This window comes from Pinus tabuliformis, chromosome J, assembly GCF_031772625.1.
Source record: "Pinus tabuliformis cultivar Carrire ecotype Pingquan chromosome J, CPIR1, whole genome shotgun sequence".
NCBI classification, from domain to species: Eukaryota; Viridiplantae; Streptophyta; class Pinopsida; order Pinales; family Pinaceae; genus Pinus; species Pinus tabuliformis.
The window spans coordinates 80,881,596-80,903,986 of record NC_142295.1 but is presented as its reverse complement, the minus strand read 5'-3'; the positions used below and the strand labels follow the sequence as shown (position 1 = coordinate 80,903,986).

At 41.7% G+C, this 22,391-nt stretch overlaps 1 protein-coding gene across 1 annotated transcript; it reads left to right on the top strand.

The window, feature by feature from the left end:
* The first annotated feature begins 21,403 nt into the window (after positions 1 to 21,403).
* Positions 21,404 to 22,168, top strand: LOC149225608 (uncharacterized). The gene is made up of 2 exons (XM_089375121.1): positions 21,404 to 21,742; positions 21,822 to 22,168. The coding sequence occupies exons 1-2, from the start codon at positions 21,531 to 21,533 to the stop codon at positions 21,943 to 21,945; spliced, it is 336 nt and encodes a 111-aa protein (XP_089231247.1). The 5' UTR covers positions 21,404 to 21,530; the 3' UTR covers positions 21,946 to 22,168.
* Positions 22,169 to 22,391: the final 223 nt, after the last annotated feature.

Sequence of the window (22,391 nt, the reverse complement as noted above, 5' to 3'; positions counted from 1 at the left end):
GACGAGTTCATCAGAAATATTTGAGTCTATTTCAAAGAGAAAATAGGAGCATCACTTTTATAAAAATGAATGTGGGGTCTCTTAGTTCCCCACAAATATTACCCCCAATATTGATCCTCTTCCCCTCCAGGAAACATGTTATTACCCCCAATATTGATCCTCTTCCTCTCTAGGAAACATGATCAGCAACACCCACCTCTTGAAGGTGAAGTTTATATAGTTTCTTTATTCAACATCATGATTTTGAAATTATCTTTCCCATGACTCCTCTTAATTAAAACAAGAGATTGAACCAGATGGTAAAGAAATCAATTCAAACATCACAACCATGCATCGTATCAATGGGATAAGAGTATTTGAAAATACTCAATCCAACTAGATTATTATAGCTCAGTTATATATAGTTAAGTTATTTTATTTTTCATTTTTTTATATTGGATTGAACTAATAAATGTGGTTGTTTAAAAAACAATAGGAAAGAGAGGGATTCAAACCCATAGTAGTTTTTTTACTATATTAATTTTCAAGGCCAATGCCATTGACCACTTTGTTGAAGGTTGTAGATTGGATTGAACTAATAAATGTGACTATTGAAAAAACAATAGGAGAGAGAGTGATTCAAACTCGTGATATTTTTTTTACTATACTAATTTTCAAGACGAGTGCCAATGACCACTTTGCTAAAGGTTGTAGCTCAGGTTGGTACTTCTATACAGGCCTTGTGTCTAGGCGTGTAGAAGTCACCCACATCTCCTTAGAACACTTGCTCTAGGTTGAGCAAGTTATTGATGTAAGTTAGCCTAAGTTTAACTTAGGAAAAAACACATATTAATATGTTGGCTTATTAAGCTTATAAAACATTGGAAAAGTAAAATAATTCACTTTAGTGAGTAAGTTTTAATCTAAGCATCAATCTCAAGTGAGGAGAGATCTAATCTTGACCATCAATCACTTTAAGGTTAGGGTTAGGATTAGGGTTTTGGTTCAATGTAAATTTATGAAAGCAAGGTTGAGGAGAGGAGATAAACACACAACAACAACACAAAATTGACAATGACATCTTAGTGAGCGGTGTGCTAGGTTCGATCGAGTGCAGAGAGGCTAGAGATCTAGATTTGCAAGTGAGATTAAGCACTGATGTAAGGCAAATCTACTGGATCAAATCCATATTATTGTATTTTTATTTTCTCAAGTGGGTGACTATCCTCGGATGGGAGCCCAAGTAGGTCATGAGTTTTTATTAATGATGGATTCATTTTTTGGGCAAATTTTTGTGTGTATTATTGTGATTTAGATGATTATTTGCTTCCACTAAATACTTTTGTTAGGAACGTTTTGTACTATGAAACAACCCCCCATTTATATATAGTAATAGCTAATGTTAGACATATAAATTGGGACCCTTTTTACATTTGTAGTCTTTATAAAATAAATCCTAACTCTAAGAAATTGCCTTGAAAACTCTTAGAACGACCCAAGTTTAGGATCCCCATTGCAAATCACATTTTTCCCATGTGAAGATCATAAACACCTTAAAGAAATTGCGATATGCGATCAAACCTCATGCTGCAACATACCGATTAAAACCCCTTAAGAATTCGCAATCGCATTTCGCAGGAGTCGCAAGTAAATAAGACATGCCACTATGTCATCTGTTAACGATTTGCAAAATGCGATATTGCGATATTCGCAATCGTATTTTGCATTATAAGCGGGCAACGCTATATAACATCGTTTTAAAAACTGTGATGCGCGAATAAAGCAACAAGCGTGGGAAGTAACTATGTTTTAATATAATAATGAACAATTTGACAGGGTAATTAATGTTTAGCGGCCTGAGGAGAGGTAATGATTTTCCAAGTTATGGCTAGTTAATGCTGAGTATCTCATTTGAAATCTTCCCATGATTCAAAGTCATTTCACAAAGCTTTTAGCCTTAATTGCCCAATATTGTTTGTGCTGATATATCTTGTCCATTTCAGGGATAACGTGATGCAGAAACAGAAAAAGCAGAGCATTACAGAGTCCGAGCTAACATAAATGTCTCCAATATTCTATGATACGGTCTCCAGCACCACTGGGGGAGCAACAACTTGGGAGGTCATATATAATAGGCTTGAGGATGAGCGTCCCAAGATTATTGTCACAAAAGCGACGACTGACTCAATAAAACCTTCAGGACTCCAATTCAAGGATGTTGCCTGTTATTTCCTTCACAGAATAGGAGCGAGAGCAAAAATCCTCCCATACACTGATATGATTAGGTGGGTGGTGGAAAACCTCACTATTGAAGATAGGAAATTCAGGAACTCGAGAATGGAACTCATGGGGTCATTCAAAGCAGAAGACCTGAAGAAAATGTACCATATACCTGACCCTTAGGATATATATGATAAATCATACGTGGCCAACTTCGCAAAGAAGAACGAAGAACCTTTCAAGATGATCCAGGGCTGGAGGGTACTGGAGAACAAGTTCAAATTTGATAAAATGGGTATGTATCCTGTAGCCTCTTTGGCAAACCCCTACAACTATGTAGCTGCTATGTTATGTAGACTATACAGGTTACCTAATAATGCTAAGTTTTCCATAGAATGGATTCCTTTGATTGATGCCTGTGTCAATTCCCACATTATGAATTGGGCCACCATCCTATCTGATAACCTAGCCATTGTCATCACCGAATATCGACAAAAGAGATCCTCCTCTCCAGAGAACCTTCCTCCATTCTGTTTCAGTGCCTACATTATGGATGCCATCTGTTTTTGCACTAAATTTCCAATCATGGGTTGGAAATGGACCTTGCATGACCCCTACCCTATCCATCTCAGCCATAAACAAATTTGGGAATCTCATTATATACCCCATTTTTATAAAATATGCCATGTTGTTATTTTGCCATTGCATCAATTAATTTTCAATAAGAAAGCCCCCAGGTTTTCCCAAGAAGCTGCTACAAACCTTCTTGTTGTCGGAAAATATTTTTTTGAAGAATGGTTCACATACATTAGGGTTTTTGGTAGTACAACAGACCCACATGTCCTCCCTTTGTATGTCTCTGATAAATTATTAGCAAGAGAAATAACCCACTAGACCGTGGGAAAAGGCTTGACCAAAGTCTTGAAAGAAAGCAAGAAGTTATTATGGCCATCTTTTCCTATTAGGTGTGGTTCCTTTTCATTAGAAAATTTTAACCATGCAATAAAGGAGTCAGTAAGCCTGGAAAGCCTCAGGCTCCATACTTTTCCCAAAAGGAAATTTGATCCAGACAAGATAGCATATAACATCACTACTACAGTAAAGATCAAGCCTTATAACCATGAGGCTAATGATTTTGAAGACCTTTTATAGTCGGCTCAATCCTTCGAACAATCGTTCGAATGGGCAAGGACAAATATGAGTCCTGAAGATTTTGAAAGCTTTCAGGAGTTCAGAAACAAAAGGCTCGAGGTAATCCCACTACATTTGTTAAAAATCGAGGACAAGCCTATGCCCAGTGTGACTGTCAACAGTGAGGGACCTGATTCTCACATAGAGTCTCAAGTAGATACAAGGAAAGCACTGAATACAGGGAAGGCCCAAGACACCGAGAATACAACAGAATCTAGCAGGAAGTCAGCCGAAAAGCAGGGTATGAGTACCCCACCCAAAGATATCGGTTCAGAGATCAAAAGCAGCAGTTTGGAGCAGGAGTGGGATCAATTCAATAAGAAACTGCAAGACACTCCCAAGACAACAGATACCCAGGAAACTATGGAGTATCAAACTCCTCTGCATGTTCAGAAGAATACAGAGTCTGAACCAATGGATGAGTAAGCGATGATGTCTCAATAGACCGAAATCATCCCCGCTCTGCCCACATCGGAAATTGTCTTGAAGGTGACTGAAATCCCTCCTCTTGATGTGTTCTACAGCCCACTGCACAAGGTTGTAGTAAGAAGACAAAGGAAAAGGAGAAGGATAGAAACACCCGAACTCCCACCTGGGAATGAGTCAATGGACATAGTTTGGAAGGACATCCCTTCCAACCCAGCTAAAAACTTGACTAGATTGTCACAGTTTACAAGAGCGTATGCAACTGCCACCATGGACAAAGCTACCGAAATATATGTTTTGTTGAAGGAAAAGGAAGAGAATATTGCACAGCTCGAGCAGCAGCTCGAAACAGAGAAGGCAAGTGTGAATAGGCAGGCCGCTAAGCAGCTGGCCCAATTGCAACAGAGCATGGAGGTGCTGAAGATAAGCCATGAAGCAGACATATCGGCCAAAAACATGCAACTCCAAGACTTGCAGAAAGCCATGGAAATATATAAGGATGTTCCTATTGTCGAGGAATTCATCAAAGAGGCGCTAGAGCTTAATTCTCTCTTATTAAAACAACAAGAACAATTTTGCCAAAAGATGTCACATATCGCTCCTTATCTGATCACTAGTGACCAACTAACGGATAAAGTGATTGACCAGAGAACTGAGTTTACTGATCTAAACATAAGAATCTCAAAGTTCATCGAATGGCAAGAAACAGAAGAGGGGAGGAAAACTGATCTGCCTGAGATTGAGGAGACACACAAGGACATTATTTTCATGGATTGGGATGCAAGGATCAAACAAGCCGAACTAACAGTGGCAAGAGCGATCGGGGTGTCAAAGAACATAGTAAAGGTGGTAAATCATACTTTGTTTGCCACCAACTTGGTGAAAGAAGGCAACCTGAATGAACTGCTCGATCTAAATGACTTGCATAACAGATGGAAGGAAAGAGCAGAAACTCAAAGGAAAGCAATCGCAAAATTAGCAAAGACTGATTGGGAGTCATATTGGCAATACCTCGTCAAGCCACACAGTGAAATCATGACCCTTAACTGCTCACTCCATTCAACTCAGCGAATACTGCCACCTCTCACAGATGTAATTTTCGTAGGACAGGTTAGAACAGAATTTGGGGCACCTCCTCAAGTCAAACCGATGACCGATATATGCAATTTGAAGGACACGCTGGCAGACAACAAATCATCATCATAGCCTCTGCTCATCAAGTCACTTTTTATTTTTATAATTAGTTAACTAGTTAGTAGGAAGGTTGTTTGAAACCTCCTCAAATTTTTGTATAGTTTATTTTTGAACATTAGTTAGAATAATATTTATACCCTTCTCATGCATTTAGAGAAAGGTCCATAATTTTATCAAAAACATTTGCAAAGAATGCACTATTGTAAGTTTGTGAATGCTTTGGTGAAATTATGGAACATGATCGTTTCTTTTAAATATCATATTACTTTCCTTTGTTGATGACTTTTTTATACTTGGAAGATAATTTGATCTGAAGAAAGGAGTTGATCTATGTCATTAGTCAAATGAGCAAAACTTTACATATATGGTACTTTTATCATATATGATTAGCCCTGTTTTTGTTTAATTAGTGACAACACTTTATTTTCATGAATTGTATATGAGATATGTCTTTTTTTTGTTAAGCATTAATTGCACTATTGTATGATGCCTAGCTGAGATTATTTATTTTCATATATATATATATCATCACATATGCGATATAGTTTATACATTTCTTTGACTAACTATTTAGTCATAGAAGTTGTCTTTACATGTTATCATCTCGGTTTTATGTGCGATTGATATTTATTATCACATGTCAAGCAAATATATTTCTAGATCACATATTATACAGATATACCCAGGTTTATATTAGATTAAGTTAGCTAGATATTTGCATGATAGAATAGTTCATTTAAGTTATCATTAAATATTCTATTGCAATCACTCGTAAACCACCCACCCTCATTTTAAAACCCATACTGGGAAACTAGTCCTATTATCCCTAGTTGGAGCCACCACTTTAAATAGAAAATGAGTTGTCTTAAGGTCCGGACCGGGTGGTTATCCCCCATGTTGGAGCAGCAGAAATCTGAGGCCTCAATAGAACCTCACTATGTGTTTATTCATAATTTTTTTGCAAGGAATTAAAAGTTTATTGTTGGGTTCAAGGAAATCTGACATGGTATCAGAGCGTAAACTCTGAACCATTCTCGAAATCGCAAGAGTTGAGTTTGTATTGGATTATTGGGGCTAGTTTTAACAATGATTGTATGAGCAAATTCCTCTTAGGGTCGAAGGGATTTTTTTTTGTTTGTGTTTATGTTGATGAAATAATTTTTTAAAGGGGGCACAATTATAAAAAAATAAATATAAGTAAAATGATTTTTTTGACGCAAGCTGACAACTCTCAGTGGGATGTCAGACCCACCCAACCAACAATGACAACAACCCCTAGAGCTAGTCATCTTGGGGTACCCACAAACCATAAGTAGTTGTTAGGAATCATGACCAACAGGAAAATAGGGAACAATTGAGTGTAGGATATGTGTAAGGGGTAGATGAGGCCACAGGGACAAGAGCCAAATGGGGCCATGACATGGTGTCGACACCGCATGAGGAGGAAACAATTAACCAATCATGTGTAGGAAATCACACAGAGAGATGAAATCCGACAACGAGGCTGCAGAGTGTTCGCGAGAGCAGATCAAGGTGTGGTGGATTATCGTAGGAGTAGACACAACTGTGATAGAGGAAAATTAGGGGATGGGAACTTACAATAGGAGACAATAGGGATACATGATGTGTGAAGGCAACAAAAGTAGAGTAGGGGGTGACCACAACAGTTGTTGAGGGCTTGGCATAATAATAGCTCAAGGTGAACAGAGTCGGCAACTACAGACCAGTCGTTAACTGCCAATCTAATCGGCCGGCCATGGGCCAAGGTCGAGGTCATCGATTTCAAGGCTCAACAGGCTGCGTGGGGTAAGAGGTATGACTGGAAGGGATGCACAGCGAGGCCATGTTTTTGATGACAGGTGCAGACTGTGCACAAAAGTAAATAACCAACCTTCAAGAGAGTCATCCACATGATAAGTCGCTAAGGGGATCATCCACTAAAGAAGGAGTAGCTGTTCAGTAAGTCGCAGGGAGACAAGGACAATGTAGGAGGCAACCAAAATCCATAGAGGTATCTGGGAAGTAGCTAAGACTCAACATAACACATGCTAAGAAAACTAACAACAAAACATGGGTGTTGGTAGAATGCACAAGGCCCTGGGCAGGATTGTAGAACAAAGGTAATGACAACAAATAAGGAAATCCATTCAGGAGTCGAGATAGTGTTGAGCAAACTTAGGAAGTCAAGTTCAAGTGTAGCTAGTTGGTAGCAAATGAATTGAGTTGTTGACAAAGAAAGGTTTGTATAAGGCTGCTGTCAGTGGCAGTGAACAAGGGTGAAATTTCTTCTTCATCAAGTGATTTTTTTTTTGGCAAGGTTTGATCAGTTGGACAAGGATTGTGACCGATCTTAGGTTTGAAGATCACTTGGATGGGTTATCCAACTACAACATCTAGAAGGAGAGGATTGTGTTGGTGTTAGAGGAGAATGAAATCTGGGAGTTTGTATCACAAACTCAAATTCTCCATAATTATGCAACACTTTTGGTTGCCCATAATAAGAAGGATGTGCAATCCAGGAGGATTATCCTAAATAGAGTGAAGGACCATATATCTGAGAAGAAAACCACGAGATAAATGTGGGAGGCATTGACCAAGTTATACTAAAGTGACAAAAAAAGGCGTTGACCAAGTTATACTAAAGCGACAAACAAAACCAAAAAATGGCGTGGAGAGAGAAGCTCGGGGGTAGCAAGATGTCCAGGAATGAGTCAGTTTCTCTTTGTCTCACCAAAATTTATGAAGTACAAGATGAGCTCTTTGCGATAGGGGAGAAAGCGTCAAATCCAAAGCTAGTAAGGACAACTCTAAACATGTTCACAAAGTAGTGGGGTACCTTCTTTAAAGGAGTCATGGCATGGGATAATCTCCCAACTCAGGATTGGTTGTGAGATGACTTCACCAAGGAGGAGACTCATGAGGAGGCTTTTTATGGAAACCAAGTAAAAGGTGAAAGGGATGAGGAGAACATTGCTCTTTCAAGTCATGTAAGAAAGGGTAAGGGGGCTACCAAAATGAACAAAAAAGAGGGAGGATCCTCTTAGGATGGGAAGAAGAAGGACATGAGCAAAGTCAATTCTTTGCATGTCACATGCCAGGACATTATGAAAGCCAATGTTTAGACAAAAGAAGAGTAAGGGAAAGACAACCACAAAAAACACTGCATAGATGAACGAGTTGGCTAAGAAGTTCAAGAGGAACTTTGCCTTGGTGTCATGCCTTACTAAGTCTGTCACAAAAGATGCGTGGTCCATAGCTAGTGGAGCATCTTGCCATATGACAAGAATGAGGGAAGTGTTCCTTAGTGTTTCAAAGACAGATTTAGACATGCATGTGAAAGTTGGTATGAGTACCATACATGCAGTGAAAGGGGTTGGAACAATGTTATTCTAGTTAGAATCGGGAGGATCTCTAGAGGTGGAAGAGGTGTTATAACTTTCTCTTAGTCTCAACTCAAGAGGATAAAGGGTATGATGTTGAGTTCCATAAAGGAAAAGTATTCATATGTTTAGAGGGAGCTACCCAGGACACAACGATGAGGCTTGGTGTTAGGAAGGATAAGTTGTACAGCTTGCAGGGCCAGCCTGTAAGTAGATCTAAGGGGATCTTTGGTCGAGAATCGATGTTAGTGACAGAGACTGAGCAGGAGGGATTTGAAGATTAAGTTGAGATCAAGGACTCAATTTTATAATCTGGAAGATGGGCATGAGGCTTCCTCCATATTTGTCAGTATCAGTTGGTATGATCTAACATTGATGGACGCTCAGGAGTAGTCTAATAGGATCTTGGTTGGGAGAAATAAGTCTTGAGATAAGATTCCAAAGTAGGTAGTTTGGTATCCTTCTAGTTCATAAGGAGCATCTACAACAAGGGATGACATGGTGGGATTGGAGACAAATCTAGGTGGAGTAGGTTCTTCTAGAAATACCTCCCTCGCTAAGAGGGAGTGTTGAAGTTTGTAGCTCAGGCAGGTACTTTTGCACAAACCTTGTGTCTAGGCATGTAGAAGTTGCCCACATCTCCTTGGAACACTTGCTCTAGGTTGAGCAAGTTGTTGATGTAACTTAGCCTAAGTTTAACTTAGGAAAAAACACATATTAATATGTTGGCTTATTGAGCTAATAAAACTTAGGAAAAGTAAACTAATTTACTTTAGTGAGTAAGTTTTAATCTTAACCATTGATCTCAAGTGAGGTGAGATCTAATCTCGAATATCAATCACTTTGAGGTTAAGGTTTTGGCTCAATGTAAAGTTATAAAAGCAAGGCTGAGGAGAGGAGATAAACACATAACAACAACACAAGATTGAGAGCGACATCTCAATGAGAAATGTGTTGGGTTCGAGGGAGTGTAGAGAGGTTGGAGATCTAGATATGTAGGTGAGATCAAGCACAAATCTAAAGTAGATCTGCTGGATTAGATTCGGGTTATTATATTTGTGTTTTCTCAGTTGAGCCAATATCCCATGACAGGAGCCCAAGTAGGTTATGAGTTTTTATTAATGATGAATTGATTTGTTGGTCATAAATTTATGTGTATAAGTGCGATTCAGATTGTTACATGCTTCTGCTGAAGATTTTTGTTACGAACCTAGTTGTGTGCTTATATAGTATTTTTTTGCTAGGAATTAAATACAAGGTGTTGGGTTCAAGGAAATCTAATACACTTAACCATTCCTCTCGAAGACCATTGATATTCTACCCCTTCAAAAAATACCTAATTGTAATATATTTTCATATAACTATGCAATAAATTTCCTTCATACACAATTATTGTGGATGGTTATGCATCACGTGACTTTTTTTTTAACATTGAGAAATAACCATTATACATACATAGAATAGTCTTTGTTAATCCTCAAGGGTTTACCATAAAAAGTGTAATGTAAAACTGTTGGGCATGGAATCCCCCCACAACATGTTTTGGGGCTCAAAGGCCAAGTTTTGAGTACTATTGTTGTAAAGACTCCGCCAATTGCGGGCGCGGAGTACAAATTGTATGTTAGAGTCATAGGGTTGTCCGCCCTAAGTTTTGAATGTAGTGTCATCCTACCCAGGGTCTGCAAACCATGGGATTGTATAAATAGAGTGAGGCTCTAAGTTGTAAAGGAGGAAGCAACTAATGAATGGAGTCTAGAAGATAACCAGCATAGAGTAAGAGTCTAAGTGCTTTGGGTCGTAGTAGTAGGAAGAGGCTCTGCAGCTGAGTGCGTAGAGGCCTAGTAGAGTCCGCAGCTGAGTGCGCAGGGTGGAGTCGAGTCTGTAACCAAGGAAGAAGAATAATAAAGAGAAGTTTGATTCTTGGGTTATTTCCTGTTTGATATCTTATGCAATTATACTGTTTTATTTATCGTGCGCGCTTATATGAATGCTGAACACTGTTAAAGTATAATTAGACACATACATATAGCTAAATTGAGCAACTAATATCGGGTTAATAACAAGGATTTGGGTAATAACACTGTTCGGGCCCCGGGTAGGGCTGCACGAAGGCAACATCGCAGGCTGCGAGGTACAGGTAGGGGCGCGTAGCGACGTGCGCGAAGGGTTAAACTGTGGACCACCTAAAATCATCAGACATCTCTAAGGTGCAGAAACCTGGTTCTAGCACCCTCCCATACTACTTCGGGTGAGACCTCAGTCTACGCTCCACGGACTGTTGCCGAAAGGGCCAGTAGTACCAGGATTTGTTTGGCTAAATCACTTCTGAACCTGGGTCAGGCCCTACTAAGCCAACAAATGGTTCCGTTGCGGGGATCAGGATCTGCATAAGGAATGTCTGATGTCGCGTCGCTGGAATCCGACAAAGAAAGAGATTGAAAAGTGGTTGGACAGAAAAATTCACGAGTTCGCGGCACAAGAAAACAGGAATCCGCGAGTATCAAAGGAACAGTGGTTAGAGTGCTACGTGTATACGGAAATCCATGAGATTTTATTTACATCCTTCCCCTTTGAGCTGTATGAGTGGATCACGAAGCTTGTAGACAGTTAAGGGAGGTGTAGGCTCGACAAACCGATCGTGTGGACTCCGAAATTAGTGCGCAGACTAGAAGCCTCAAAAGATAAGATCGTGCATACTGTGGACCATTGGCTCGATTGGATTATAGGAGGGTTCATCACCGAGTTCACGGTAGACACATCAGTTAGCTACAATGAAGCGAAATGATGTTTCCTCAAAGGACTGCGAGGTAAGTACATTAAATATTTGAATACCCAGATTAAAATTCTACTGTGTGAAAAGCGGGTTATGCGAATAAATTAATGTTTGGGGTAGTGGGAAGATCTACAGAAACGGAGGTAGCCAAGAATTAGAAACTAGTCCTTTGATTTCACCCTCGCGAGAGAGCGAGGAGGAGCTCACGAAAGTCTCTCTGAGAAGCGCGATCAGTCTGATAAGGCAGCGAATTCCGCGCATACCGCCCTTGCCTACACCACCACCCATCTCACCGTCATCACCTCCATCTCCGCCCACACCACCTCCGCCACCAACATAGTTCAGTATGGCGACCGCAATAAAATTACCAGTATTCAGAGGAGTAGGAAACGAAGACCCGGATCAATTTTGGTTTGTGGTGAAGACAGTATGGGAAACACAAGGGGTTACAGATGTCAACATAAGGAAGGCAACCCTGGTAAGCGCGTTGCAAGACCACACACTAATGTGGTACATTAAGCACTCTAATGATAATCCAAATGTAGGAATCACAGAAATCCAAGCCGCGCTGAACAAAGAGTTTAGTAGGCCAAAATCGGAGACGCAGTCGATTATTGGGTTTAAGGAGATTGCGATGCTTCCAGGCGAGACCCCCTTGGAACTGGATCAGAGGCTAAAAGAAATGATTTGCAAAGCCAACATGACCTTGACGGATGCACAACACCACACATGGTTTATAGCATCCCTAACGCCGCACCTAAGGATGACGCTCTCGCAGTAGAAGTTATCCACCCAAGTCGAAGCATTGGAGATTGCAATGAGACTGCATGAGACCCCTATACAGGATTCTCGTCTAGGAGTTAAACAAATCCACGCGCAACTGAAAAATTTATGCCTAGAAATGTAGAGTTTAAAACAGGATAGGACGACTCGCCCATAGGTATGCGAAGAGGTATGATGCATCAAATGCAAGGGACAGGGACATGACAAGGATCCCTGTCCAGTCTTCACGAACTATTTGGCGACAGCAGGACCAATGCCATTGAGACCAGAGGCACAAGTAGGGCCGAGCGCGGAGGTTGCATTATGGTGCGCGATCTGTCAAATGGGAGGGAAACACATATGAATAATTGTCATCTATCGCAAAAGTATACGAAAACATCCCAACAATTGTTTTGTAATTTCTGCAGATCGGTAGGCCATGATGAGCGCACCTGCAAGAGCTACGAACTAATTATTGATCGGATTCCTGCCTACAGAGTACATACCAAATCGCGAGCTCTCAAGCCAAATACAAGCATGGTGCACGCTGGATTTCAGGGACACAGACGAGGTCGAGGTGGAATGGGATCAGGAAGGAGTCGCGGACAACTAATTTGTTACAATTGCGGAGGGCCAGGGCATTATGCTTGGGATTATATGAATCCGACGAGAACATCGTGTTCTTACTGTACTCAGTTTGATAATAAGGCAGAAGACTGCCCTACATTGATAGCGAGGCTGCACAAAAAAGGGGTACTCTAGCCTCCCTCGATTCAAAATCTGCAAATGATGAGGTCTGAGCTGCGAAGAAGACCTGAATGTAAACATAGTGCTTAGAAGCGGTATCACAATGGGTGATGATAAAGGTAAGCAGTCGGAAGAAAGTGCGTGGGTTCGCAAGACTCCTACAAAGGAACCTGAATTTGATTTGGAGTGCGCGAAGGAGACATTCATGGAAGCTAAGAAGAGCTTCACGGAGGCCTCCACTTCAGGTAGTAAGGATCAACTAGAACTAGGGATGGATCCTTCAATGCTCACTACCTTTCTGGAGACATGCATGAAACTGTTGCGTGATAGAAAGGCTGTAAAAGGACTATAAGAACTTATCACTAGGTGTGCGGGGTTAGGAGAACCGCGCGTAGTCCAGAAACTTGGAAAGCACCCACTGCACATAGGAAGGGAAATGAGATTGACTGCTCAAATCGAAGAATAGGAAATGGATCAGGTAATTCTGGATCTCGGATCGGACGCGAATGTAATACTAAAACAAACATGGGAACGCATGGGTAGACCCACACTACAAAGGTATCCTATCCAATTATGAATGGAAAACCAACATAAGATCCTACCCATGGGGAGATTGTAAGGGGTAACGGCGGATATTGAAGGTGCAAGCGCACTGGCGGATTTCGAAGTAATAGAAATTGTCGACGATAGCAATCCCTATCCCGCGCTCCTGGGCATAGATTGGGCCATTGATATGAACGGAGTCATAAATCTGTAGAAGCACAAAATGAATTTTGAGAAAAAGTCACTACGCGTAGTAGTACCACTAGATCCGGCTGAAGGAGCACGATACAGTGAACCGGTGCGCGATGATTATAGTGATGATGATCTTGATTTTATCTACAAGATAACCGCGCGAGAACAGGATTGGGTGAATCCAATAGCAAACGGTAGAATTTTATGGGAGCGTGACAACTCTTGCACTTCAGATTCAGATGAGGAAGTAGCACAATGACAGAACCAGTTACACAAGGTAACCACGCTAAATTGCAACATGATGATAAGGTCATTACAATGCGTAGCAACAGAAGAAAGGGATCTTCCCATGTATGACGGATTGACATCGGTGGAGGAATTCCTGAACAAATTTGAAAGCAAAGTACCAAACAACAATGGTTCGATGCTCTGAAATGGGCACTATGCGCTACGCTCACAAGGTGGTGGTGTACGCACCAGCAGAGTTTTGGGGATTGAAGCAGATGCAGAAGGATGATGCTTATACGCTTTGGAAAACTGCAGCCACCGATGACAACCACTTTTGAGGGGCGAAATAGATTGCGCACCCACCTTTTCAGATGGATATAGGTGTATGGTACGCAGCCCGCACGAATGCACACCGTTCAGAACGATAAGCGGAAGCAGGAAAGACGAAGTGCACCAAAGATTATCCGTGGGGAAGCCTACAGGGTTTGCGAAGTGCTAAACAAGGTCTACCATGTGAAACGCACTGACTGGGACCTACATGTACCAGCGGTTCGATGGGCCTATAAGACCATGTGCAAAACCCTGACCGCGAAAACAGTTTCAAGGTGGTGAAATAAAGTAGGGACCGTAATCTTTGAGGAGCATGCAAAGATGAATCCACACATAATAGCACCCGTAGGTGCGACAGTATGCGAAGCCTAGGACGAAGAAATCACACAGCTATGCGAAGTAGAACACATAAGAATTCAGGCAGCCATTTCGACAAGGGAACCTTAGACTCCACGAACTTGAAAAGGATCGGGTACGGCTAAGGAAGAAAAGCATTTTAATGGACGCAGAGGTCAAGAGGCTGGAAAACGAGATCAAGGGAGCATGTCTCGTCGATAAACCAAGGATGGCAAGGCAAGGTGCAGATGATCATACTAATGAATCAGAAGACTATCACCAAGAATTGATTAGTTTGCTACCATGGCTAGGACCGCATATCAACAAATGTAGTAACCATGGAAGCGCAATGAAAATGGTCAAGTGCACGGTGCCGATCGCCACAATGACAGATGAGGATTTTCCGTGTACTATGCTGGAGGACGGGATGGAGGCCCACACAGGTGATGCAACCACCTGACTAGCCGTGGGTAGAACAGTCTTAGCGCTTCAGGCAGCTGAAAGGGAGTGCGGGACTATAAATTATTTTGCTTGGGAGCTGCGCGCAGAAGCAGAATGCTGCTAGGTTCGCAACCGCACATGGAGGGATGCGCTGCCATGCGGGTTGGCTGGGAAGTGACCGTTGGTGTCACTATTCATGACAAGATGTCTGATTTGAGGCCAAATGGAGCAGGCAACTGGAATTTAAGACGAGATTTATGGACAAGAATTGGGAAAATTTGCTTCCAAGAGAGCATTGATGACCCGGAATTGGGTGGAACGGTCGAATTTGAATTCAAAAGGCGTTATAAAACTCAAAGGGATCCGGATAGCTAGTGAACAACACTTGGTCATTTGAGAAGTTGAGAAGTTGAGCAGAACATAGAGTGTTGAGAGCTGCTCGAGAATAAAGCTTGTGAGTTTATGGAAAACAGTAAATAGTGTAGAGATGATGACGACCACTAAGGATGGGTTGGGCATTGAGCAAGGAACTAGCGGTGAAGCCGCATAGACCCCCATGGTGCAGGATGTTCCCGAGGGCATTGGGGTGGGCACAGAGATCCCCAAATCACCACGGACGCCATGGCCGAAGAAGGATAAGCAGACAATGGGACTAGTACGCATGTCCCCAAGGAATCCGTGGCACAACAAGTTATCAATGGAGGAAAAAGGGAAGGCAGTTACAATTAAGACAGACGAGGAGGAAGAAGACCTGCTTGCCCTAAATGCCGTCGCAGAAGAAGAAGAAGACGTGGAGGAAGACATCCAACCGTTGCGCTCTACAACAAAATTGCCAGCGTATGTCTCTCCGCGGAAGGGGAAAACCAAAATACCAAAGGATCTAGATGCAACGAAGAGCACACTCCAGACCCCGCTCCTCCCTGATGGAATTGTCTTTGAGGGCTCGCACCTAGGCCGCGTGCCCACCATGAAATTTGAAGACTGGGACCTCGTGGACAGTGAGAAGTTTCTGCACTTAGAAATGACGAACCCGATGAAACAAAATACAAAGGGGTTGGAGATAACGTTAGAGTCGCGAAAATGGCTGCGCGGTGTGGAAAAGGCCAGGTTGCTTCATCTGTTATGGATACCACATTTCCACTGCGTGCCCATCACCATTTTTGTCATTAGGCAACTCCTCTGCCTGATGCATGATGGGTACTTATGGCTGGAGGAGCCTATTCCCATCATGACAAATCTCATCCACCTAATTTCTCAACTTCCCTGTAAGGGGAAGGACCCCGTGACGATAGCTGGGAAAAGCAACGATTTGGCTCTCGCAGAGGCCATGAAGGAAAAGTATAAGCTCGAAAAGAAAATGAGGGGTTACGCTATCACCAGTGTCAAGGAAAAAGGGGTGCACATAGCCACCCAACTCTTGGCCGGTAAAGTAATGAGAAAATGTCACGCCAATGAAGTACCAACGTTGGTGGTTGTGTTGGCCGAACAATGTGCGGAGGGGGTCCAGTTCAACTGGGTCAAGTTTCTCTGCGAGGATTTTTTGCTCAATTGTTGTGAGGCCCAGGAACAGGGTAAGACCTTCCACTATGCGTGGTTGCTCTTATCCCTCTTGCTAGTAGCAGGGGAACTACCGAAGGATAGTCAATTCCCGAGCATTGACCGAGACCTACCAGAGGCCGCGAAGTACGCTTCGCTTTGGGCCACCAAGGACGCGAAACGAATTTGCGATACCAAGATTTTCTGGGTGCTCATGGAGGCAAGCATCCGAATGTGGATTAATAGGAGGCCACGCCTGTCCCCCACAGTGCACAACAGTTTGCATAGTTTTGCAGACTTCAAGGCGGACATGCACAACATCTACATCAGGGCGTGAAAGGATCTGACGCAGTAGTGGACAAAGCTCCGATTCACAGCCACTAACGACGTGATCTTTACGGTGTTAGAGACATGGCCTCCCTAGTGGTGCGCCCCAAATTTGGTGGAGTTAGAGAAGACGACAACATAGAAAAGGAAGGATGATGCCAAGCTGCGCATCACCCAACTAGTCGAGAGAAGGCGGAACGAAAAAGCAGCAACTGAGGTACGGGTAGTCCATGAAGCAGCACAAGCAGCCACGGAGCAGAAGAAGGCCGTAGAAGTGCAACAACAACGCAGACAACAGAGGCCGCAATAGTGCAGGTAGAGGAGGGCCAAGCAGTGTCCGCATGACAGGGGGCAAAGGACACGAAACTTGCAGAAGAGAGCACGGACCCAGGGACCGCCTCTACACAACTGAAATAGCCGCACATCATAGAAAGATCGGGTCCATGAAAGAAGGCCAAGGCCTCGAAGTTGGCCATCGACCCAATCACCTTAACTGAAGGTGATCTCCATGACTTCGGCGAGACGGTTTGCGATGTCACCAGTGAAGCGATCCAAGAATTTATGATGGAGTAGTAGACTGTGTTGGGGGCCCTAAGGGCGTAGTTGCAGGAGTTACAGGTGCGGCCCCTGCAGGAAGGTACCTTGTCTACCCACGTCGCAGCAGGAACGACAGCAGCAGAACATATGCTACGTACAAAGATGGCAAATACAATAGTATTGCCAGATGGAGCATTAGTCTCGGAGAACACGATGGATCAGGTGACGCTTAATACGATGAAAGGCATTGGCCTTAATTTGGTCGCACTCCCCTGCAACACACTTTATCAGCTGCAAGATGGGATAACAATAGAACTATGTGCTAGAGAGAGCCGCGCGATCCAGGTTCTGAGTGAGCAAAAGATTAATATAGAACAACTTAGCTTGTAGCACGACGAGTTGGTGTCGCAGAACCGATAGTTGGTGCAGACAGTTGATGACGCTTGTCGACGCGTCCCAGAGTTGTCCATTACAGTGGACCTACCGACAGAAGTGCAGATCCACTGTTTGGCAAGTGGAGTCCGCAACGCATGAGAGGAAACAACAAGAGTGCAGCTGGAGTTGAATCTCCAGATTGCTGAGCTGCGGTTGAAGGCGCAACCTTCCACTCCCCCAGAGGTCAGAGAGCAGCGCACCAGCGCTATTGCAGCAGGGATGGAAGAGATTGGAGGTGCAGTCCGCGACTGTACCAACATGTTGGAGTAGCCGCTTGAGGTCCTCACTACATTGCAGGAGGACCCCAACATTCAATGGCTGGAGACCGCGGCACGCGAACTCCAACAACAATATGACAACATCAGAGGGATTGCACAGACAATATTCCTTACTCAGCGGCTTGCAAGGATGCAGCAAGCCAAGGCATTAAAAGAGTAGGTGGACTTGGTGTTCCACAAGGAAGCAGTTCTAAAAGTGCACATCCAACCATGGATTGATGAAGCCTTCACAATCACGACGGATATTAAAGGAAAGCTCACACAGATTCAAGGGATGCATGCATAGATGCAGCGCAGCACGCCGGAAACTGAGGGTTTAGAAGCAAGAATGCAGCAGGTTCAACAGGCAGTAACTCAGTGCACTGCCGACATCCAGACTATTTAGGACCAGCTGGAGGGACTCCGCGCCAAGATCGCCGCACCGACAGAGTGACTTGAGGACGAGTCACGATGTTTGTGTTGGGGGTCTGTTGGGCATGGAATCCCCCCACAGCATGTTTTGGGGCTCGAAGCCCAAGTTTTGAGTACTATTGTTGTAAAGACTCTGCGAATTGCGGGCGCGGAGCGCAAATTGTATGTCAGAGTCATAGGGTTGTCTGCCCTAAGTTTTGAATGCAATGTCAGCCTACCCAAGGTCCGCGGACCATGGGATTATATAAATAGAGTGAGGCTCTAAGTTGTAAAGGAGGAAGCAGCCAACGAATGGAGTCTAGAAGATAATAAGCATAGAGTAAGAGTCTAAGTGTTTTGGGTCGTAGTAGTAGGAAGAGGCTCTGCAGCTGAGTGTGCAGAGGCCTAGTAGAGTCCGCAGCTGAGTACGCAGACCCCTGCAGTTGAGTGAGCAGGGCGTAGTCGAGTCTGTAACCAAGGAAGAAGAATAATAAAGAGAAGTTTGATTAAAAATCTTGTGTATCTATTCTTGGGCTATTTCCTGTTTGATACCTTATGCAATTATACTATTTTATTTATCGCGCGCACTTATATGAATGTTGAACACTGTTAAAGTATAACTAGACACATACAGATAGCTAAATTGAGCAACTAATATCGGGTTAATAACAAGGATTTGGGTGATAACACTGTTCGGGCCCCGGGTAGGGCTGTGCGAAGGCAGCGTCGCAGGCTGCGAGGTACAGGTAGGGGCACGGAGCGACGTGCGCGTAGGGTCAAACCATGGACCACCTAAAATCATCAGACATCTCTAGGGTGCAGAAACTTGGTTCGAGCACCCTCCCATACTACTTCAGGTGATACCTCAGTCCGCATTTCGCGAACTATTGCCGAAAGGGCCAGTAGTACCGGGATTTTTTTGGCTAAATCACTTATGAACCTGGGTTAGGCCCCACTAACCCAACAAAAACACATATAGCTTAGTTTATATATCAAGATTTATATTTAGAATTTACATTACTAGTTTCTTTACCTCTTTCATTCCAATACTAATATCTCTCAATAACTTTGAAGTCGTTGTTATTTAGGCCCTCTTTACATGATGGTTGTTGTTTATGTAATGTTAGTAATTACATGTTATTGTTATATTGATATCTCTATCTCAAAATTTTACATTAATATTATTCTTTTATTGTACCAAAAAAATTGCTAATCGTAAAGTTAGTTTTAAGGTGCAAGTGTATAAGTTGATTTTACTAGACCTCCCTTGACATGATGTTGTTATTTATGCAATGCACTAGAATATAACATTTCCCAATTGGATATATTGTCAAAATCTTTGGATGTAATTGTGTGAAATCATTTTTTTACCTTAATATTTTTGGTGAACACTTCACCTAGCCTTAAATATGCATTGAACATACTAAAGAAAAGTTGTAACAGTGCAAGAGCAATATTAAATTGGGTTAAGAGTAAGTAATAATATGTTGTAAATATTTATTTCTCTCCCACTCTCACTTCAACTTCATAGCGCTCTCACAATATTTGCAACATTGATTTTTGATCTATTTGTTGTACTCCTAAGGATGGGTATGATATTCATTCGAAAATGTTGAGCTCAAAAATATTTGTAAGAGTTTTGGCATCTATATGATGTCCACAATGGTTGGAAGTCCATGATTACATTGGTATATCCTTTGATTAATATTTATAACTAGGATTCCATATGAAGTTAGCTCTCATTCTAATTATGTGTGTCGTGAATAATCCCACATGCAACCCAATTTAGAAGTTGAGTTTAGGGTGCAAGTCCTAAGAGTGATGTGATAATATATCCCCAAGTTGAAATTCACAAGGATAATCCCACATACATAATAATTGTTGAACATAAGTGATTTATTAAGTTATTTGTACCAAAAGCTCTCACAATCTTGATGCTTGTTTTGGGGCTTCGACAATTCTTTTTCATACCCTACTTTTGGGGTGCAAGGCCTTATGTTAACGTGACAACATCATCCCTCGCTATACTGCCAAGGGTGTAAGTCCTAGGATTGAGGACTAGGTGCAAGTCCCTTGATTGATGTTACAATGTCATCTCTCGCCTTAGTACTAAGGGTGCAAGTCCTAACAGTGAGGAACAACATGACAATACTAAGGGTGCAAGTCCTAATAACAAGAAACAAATGACAATAATAAAGGTGCAAGTCCTATTATTAAGCACTAACACAATAATAATAAGGGTGCAAGTCCCAACATTAAAAACTAACATGATAGTACTAAGGGTGCAAGTCCTGACATTAAGGATTACCATAGTCAACAATATCTCCTCCTCAATCTCCAAAGTTAAGGAAAAAACCTAAACTCCTATAAAGTTCCTTATTGCGCTAAGAGACGCTCTCCAATGCAATATGGAAGAGGTGTTGTAATGTGCTATTGTGTTATATTATATTATCTAAACATTTTGACTCGTTCAAATAAAAGTCAACCTAGATCCATCTTAACTCCAGATCTATCAAGCACTAAGAGGGATCAAATCTCTCAAGGTGCAAACCTCTTTTCTAAGTGTAAAACTTGATAAAGCTTTGCACGTGGAGAGATTTGATCCATTTTAGTGCTTGATAGATTCATATTTAATATGAATCTAGATTGGTTTAATTATTAATAATTATAATTACTAATATTTTTTAATTATTATTTATTTTTATGTAATTTAATCTAGTCAAAATGTTTAGATAACATAACATAATAGAACATTACAACATCTCTCATAAAATTCTTCCTACAATAAAAAATAAAATAAAATGCAACAATCTCAAAAAAAAAAAACAAAAACAAAAATCTAATAAAGCTCCTACAACATCGTCCAACAAATATGTTCCAATGATAATTTCATGTCGAGAAGCTGAGCGCATTTATTGTGAATCTTCACACAAAAAGGGCTGGCTAACTACATCAAGAGAGAAAGAAAAAGAAAGAAAGAAATTATTTTAACATCCAAAAAACTAAAAATAACTTATAAAAAACAATCTGTACCATAAACTATCTTTAACCTAGTGAACATTTTTTCTTTAGTTGTAAACCCTATCCTATACTCCAACTTCCAACTGCCAACACATATGTTCGAACGATATCTGTAGTCGTGTAACCTACTTATTCACACATGTAATTGAAGACCATGGAAATGAATTCTGGCCATTAGATCCGCACAAGGTGGTGACACTAGCTTATTGCTCTTTAAAACCCCACGACTGAGATTAGGGTAGCCAGATTAAAACGGTAAATCTCATGCGATCGATACAGAGTCCATACTTCTTGATAATCCGAGGGCCACTGTGCCCCGAAAATTTGCTGGTCCCATTCTACACCGCTGGATTCGTCTGCAACCGCGAGCCCTTCCACGAGTTCCCCAAAATCTGGCAGGAGGTCTGCGGGGAAAGCACTATGAAATTGTTCGGCAAATCTATCCATCCTCGACAAATTATTCTTACGGGTGCTGGGTACGCTGACAAAGGTTTTAAGAAAAATAAATTAGTTTTTTTTTAATCTTTTTTGATTGATTTTCATTTCTGTTAACAGTCTATTGGTGGTTGCTTCAACGACATATGACGTCCATAGATCAATTAAATACAATGAAAAACCGCCAACCAAGGAAGACATGGCTGCTCTGCAAGCCCACATCGAGGCGGCCCGACGTTCATGATGACTTTGAAAGTATTTTCTCTAATAAAGTCTTTTTACCGTGTAAGGTGTACATGGTATAACGTGTATATATATATATGTGGTATAATTTGTAGCGTGTAATTTTTTTTTTTTAATCATTTAAGAAACCCCTCACAATGCTCTGATAATTTTGTATTATTTTGCCTTTTTACTCAAGTGTATACTCACACTTACTGTGCTGAATTTGAAGCTTTTGTGATGAATTAGCCAGTTGTACTCTGGGGTTTGTAGTCTAGTTGAGACATGGTGTGATAAATCAGACAGGATGTTAATCATCCAAGTTGAAACCTTGATGGGCATCGAACTCTGGATTATAAGTTCGTTGAGTTTGACAGGATTCATATGCAACATTCATTCAATAAAATGAATTATCCTCATCCTAAGTTGGCTAAATAGGATATTTATATTATGTAACTGAATCAGCAA

Bases quoted from the DNA above. Each gene is read 5' to 3' on its own strand.
- LOC149225608 (XM_089375121.1), top strand. From the start codon at position 21,531: ATGCGATCGATACAGAGTCCATACTTCTTGATAATCCGAGGGCCACTG. The intron at 21,743-21,821 runs GTACGCTGACAA...TTCTGTTAACAG, and splicing joins ATTATTCTTACGGGTGCTGG to TCTATTGGTGGTTGCTTCAA.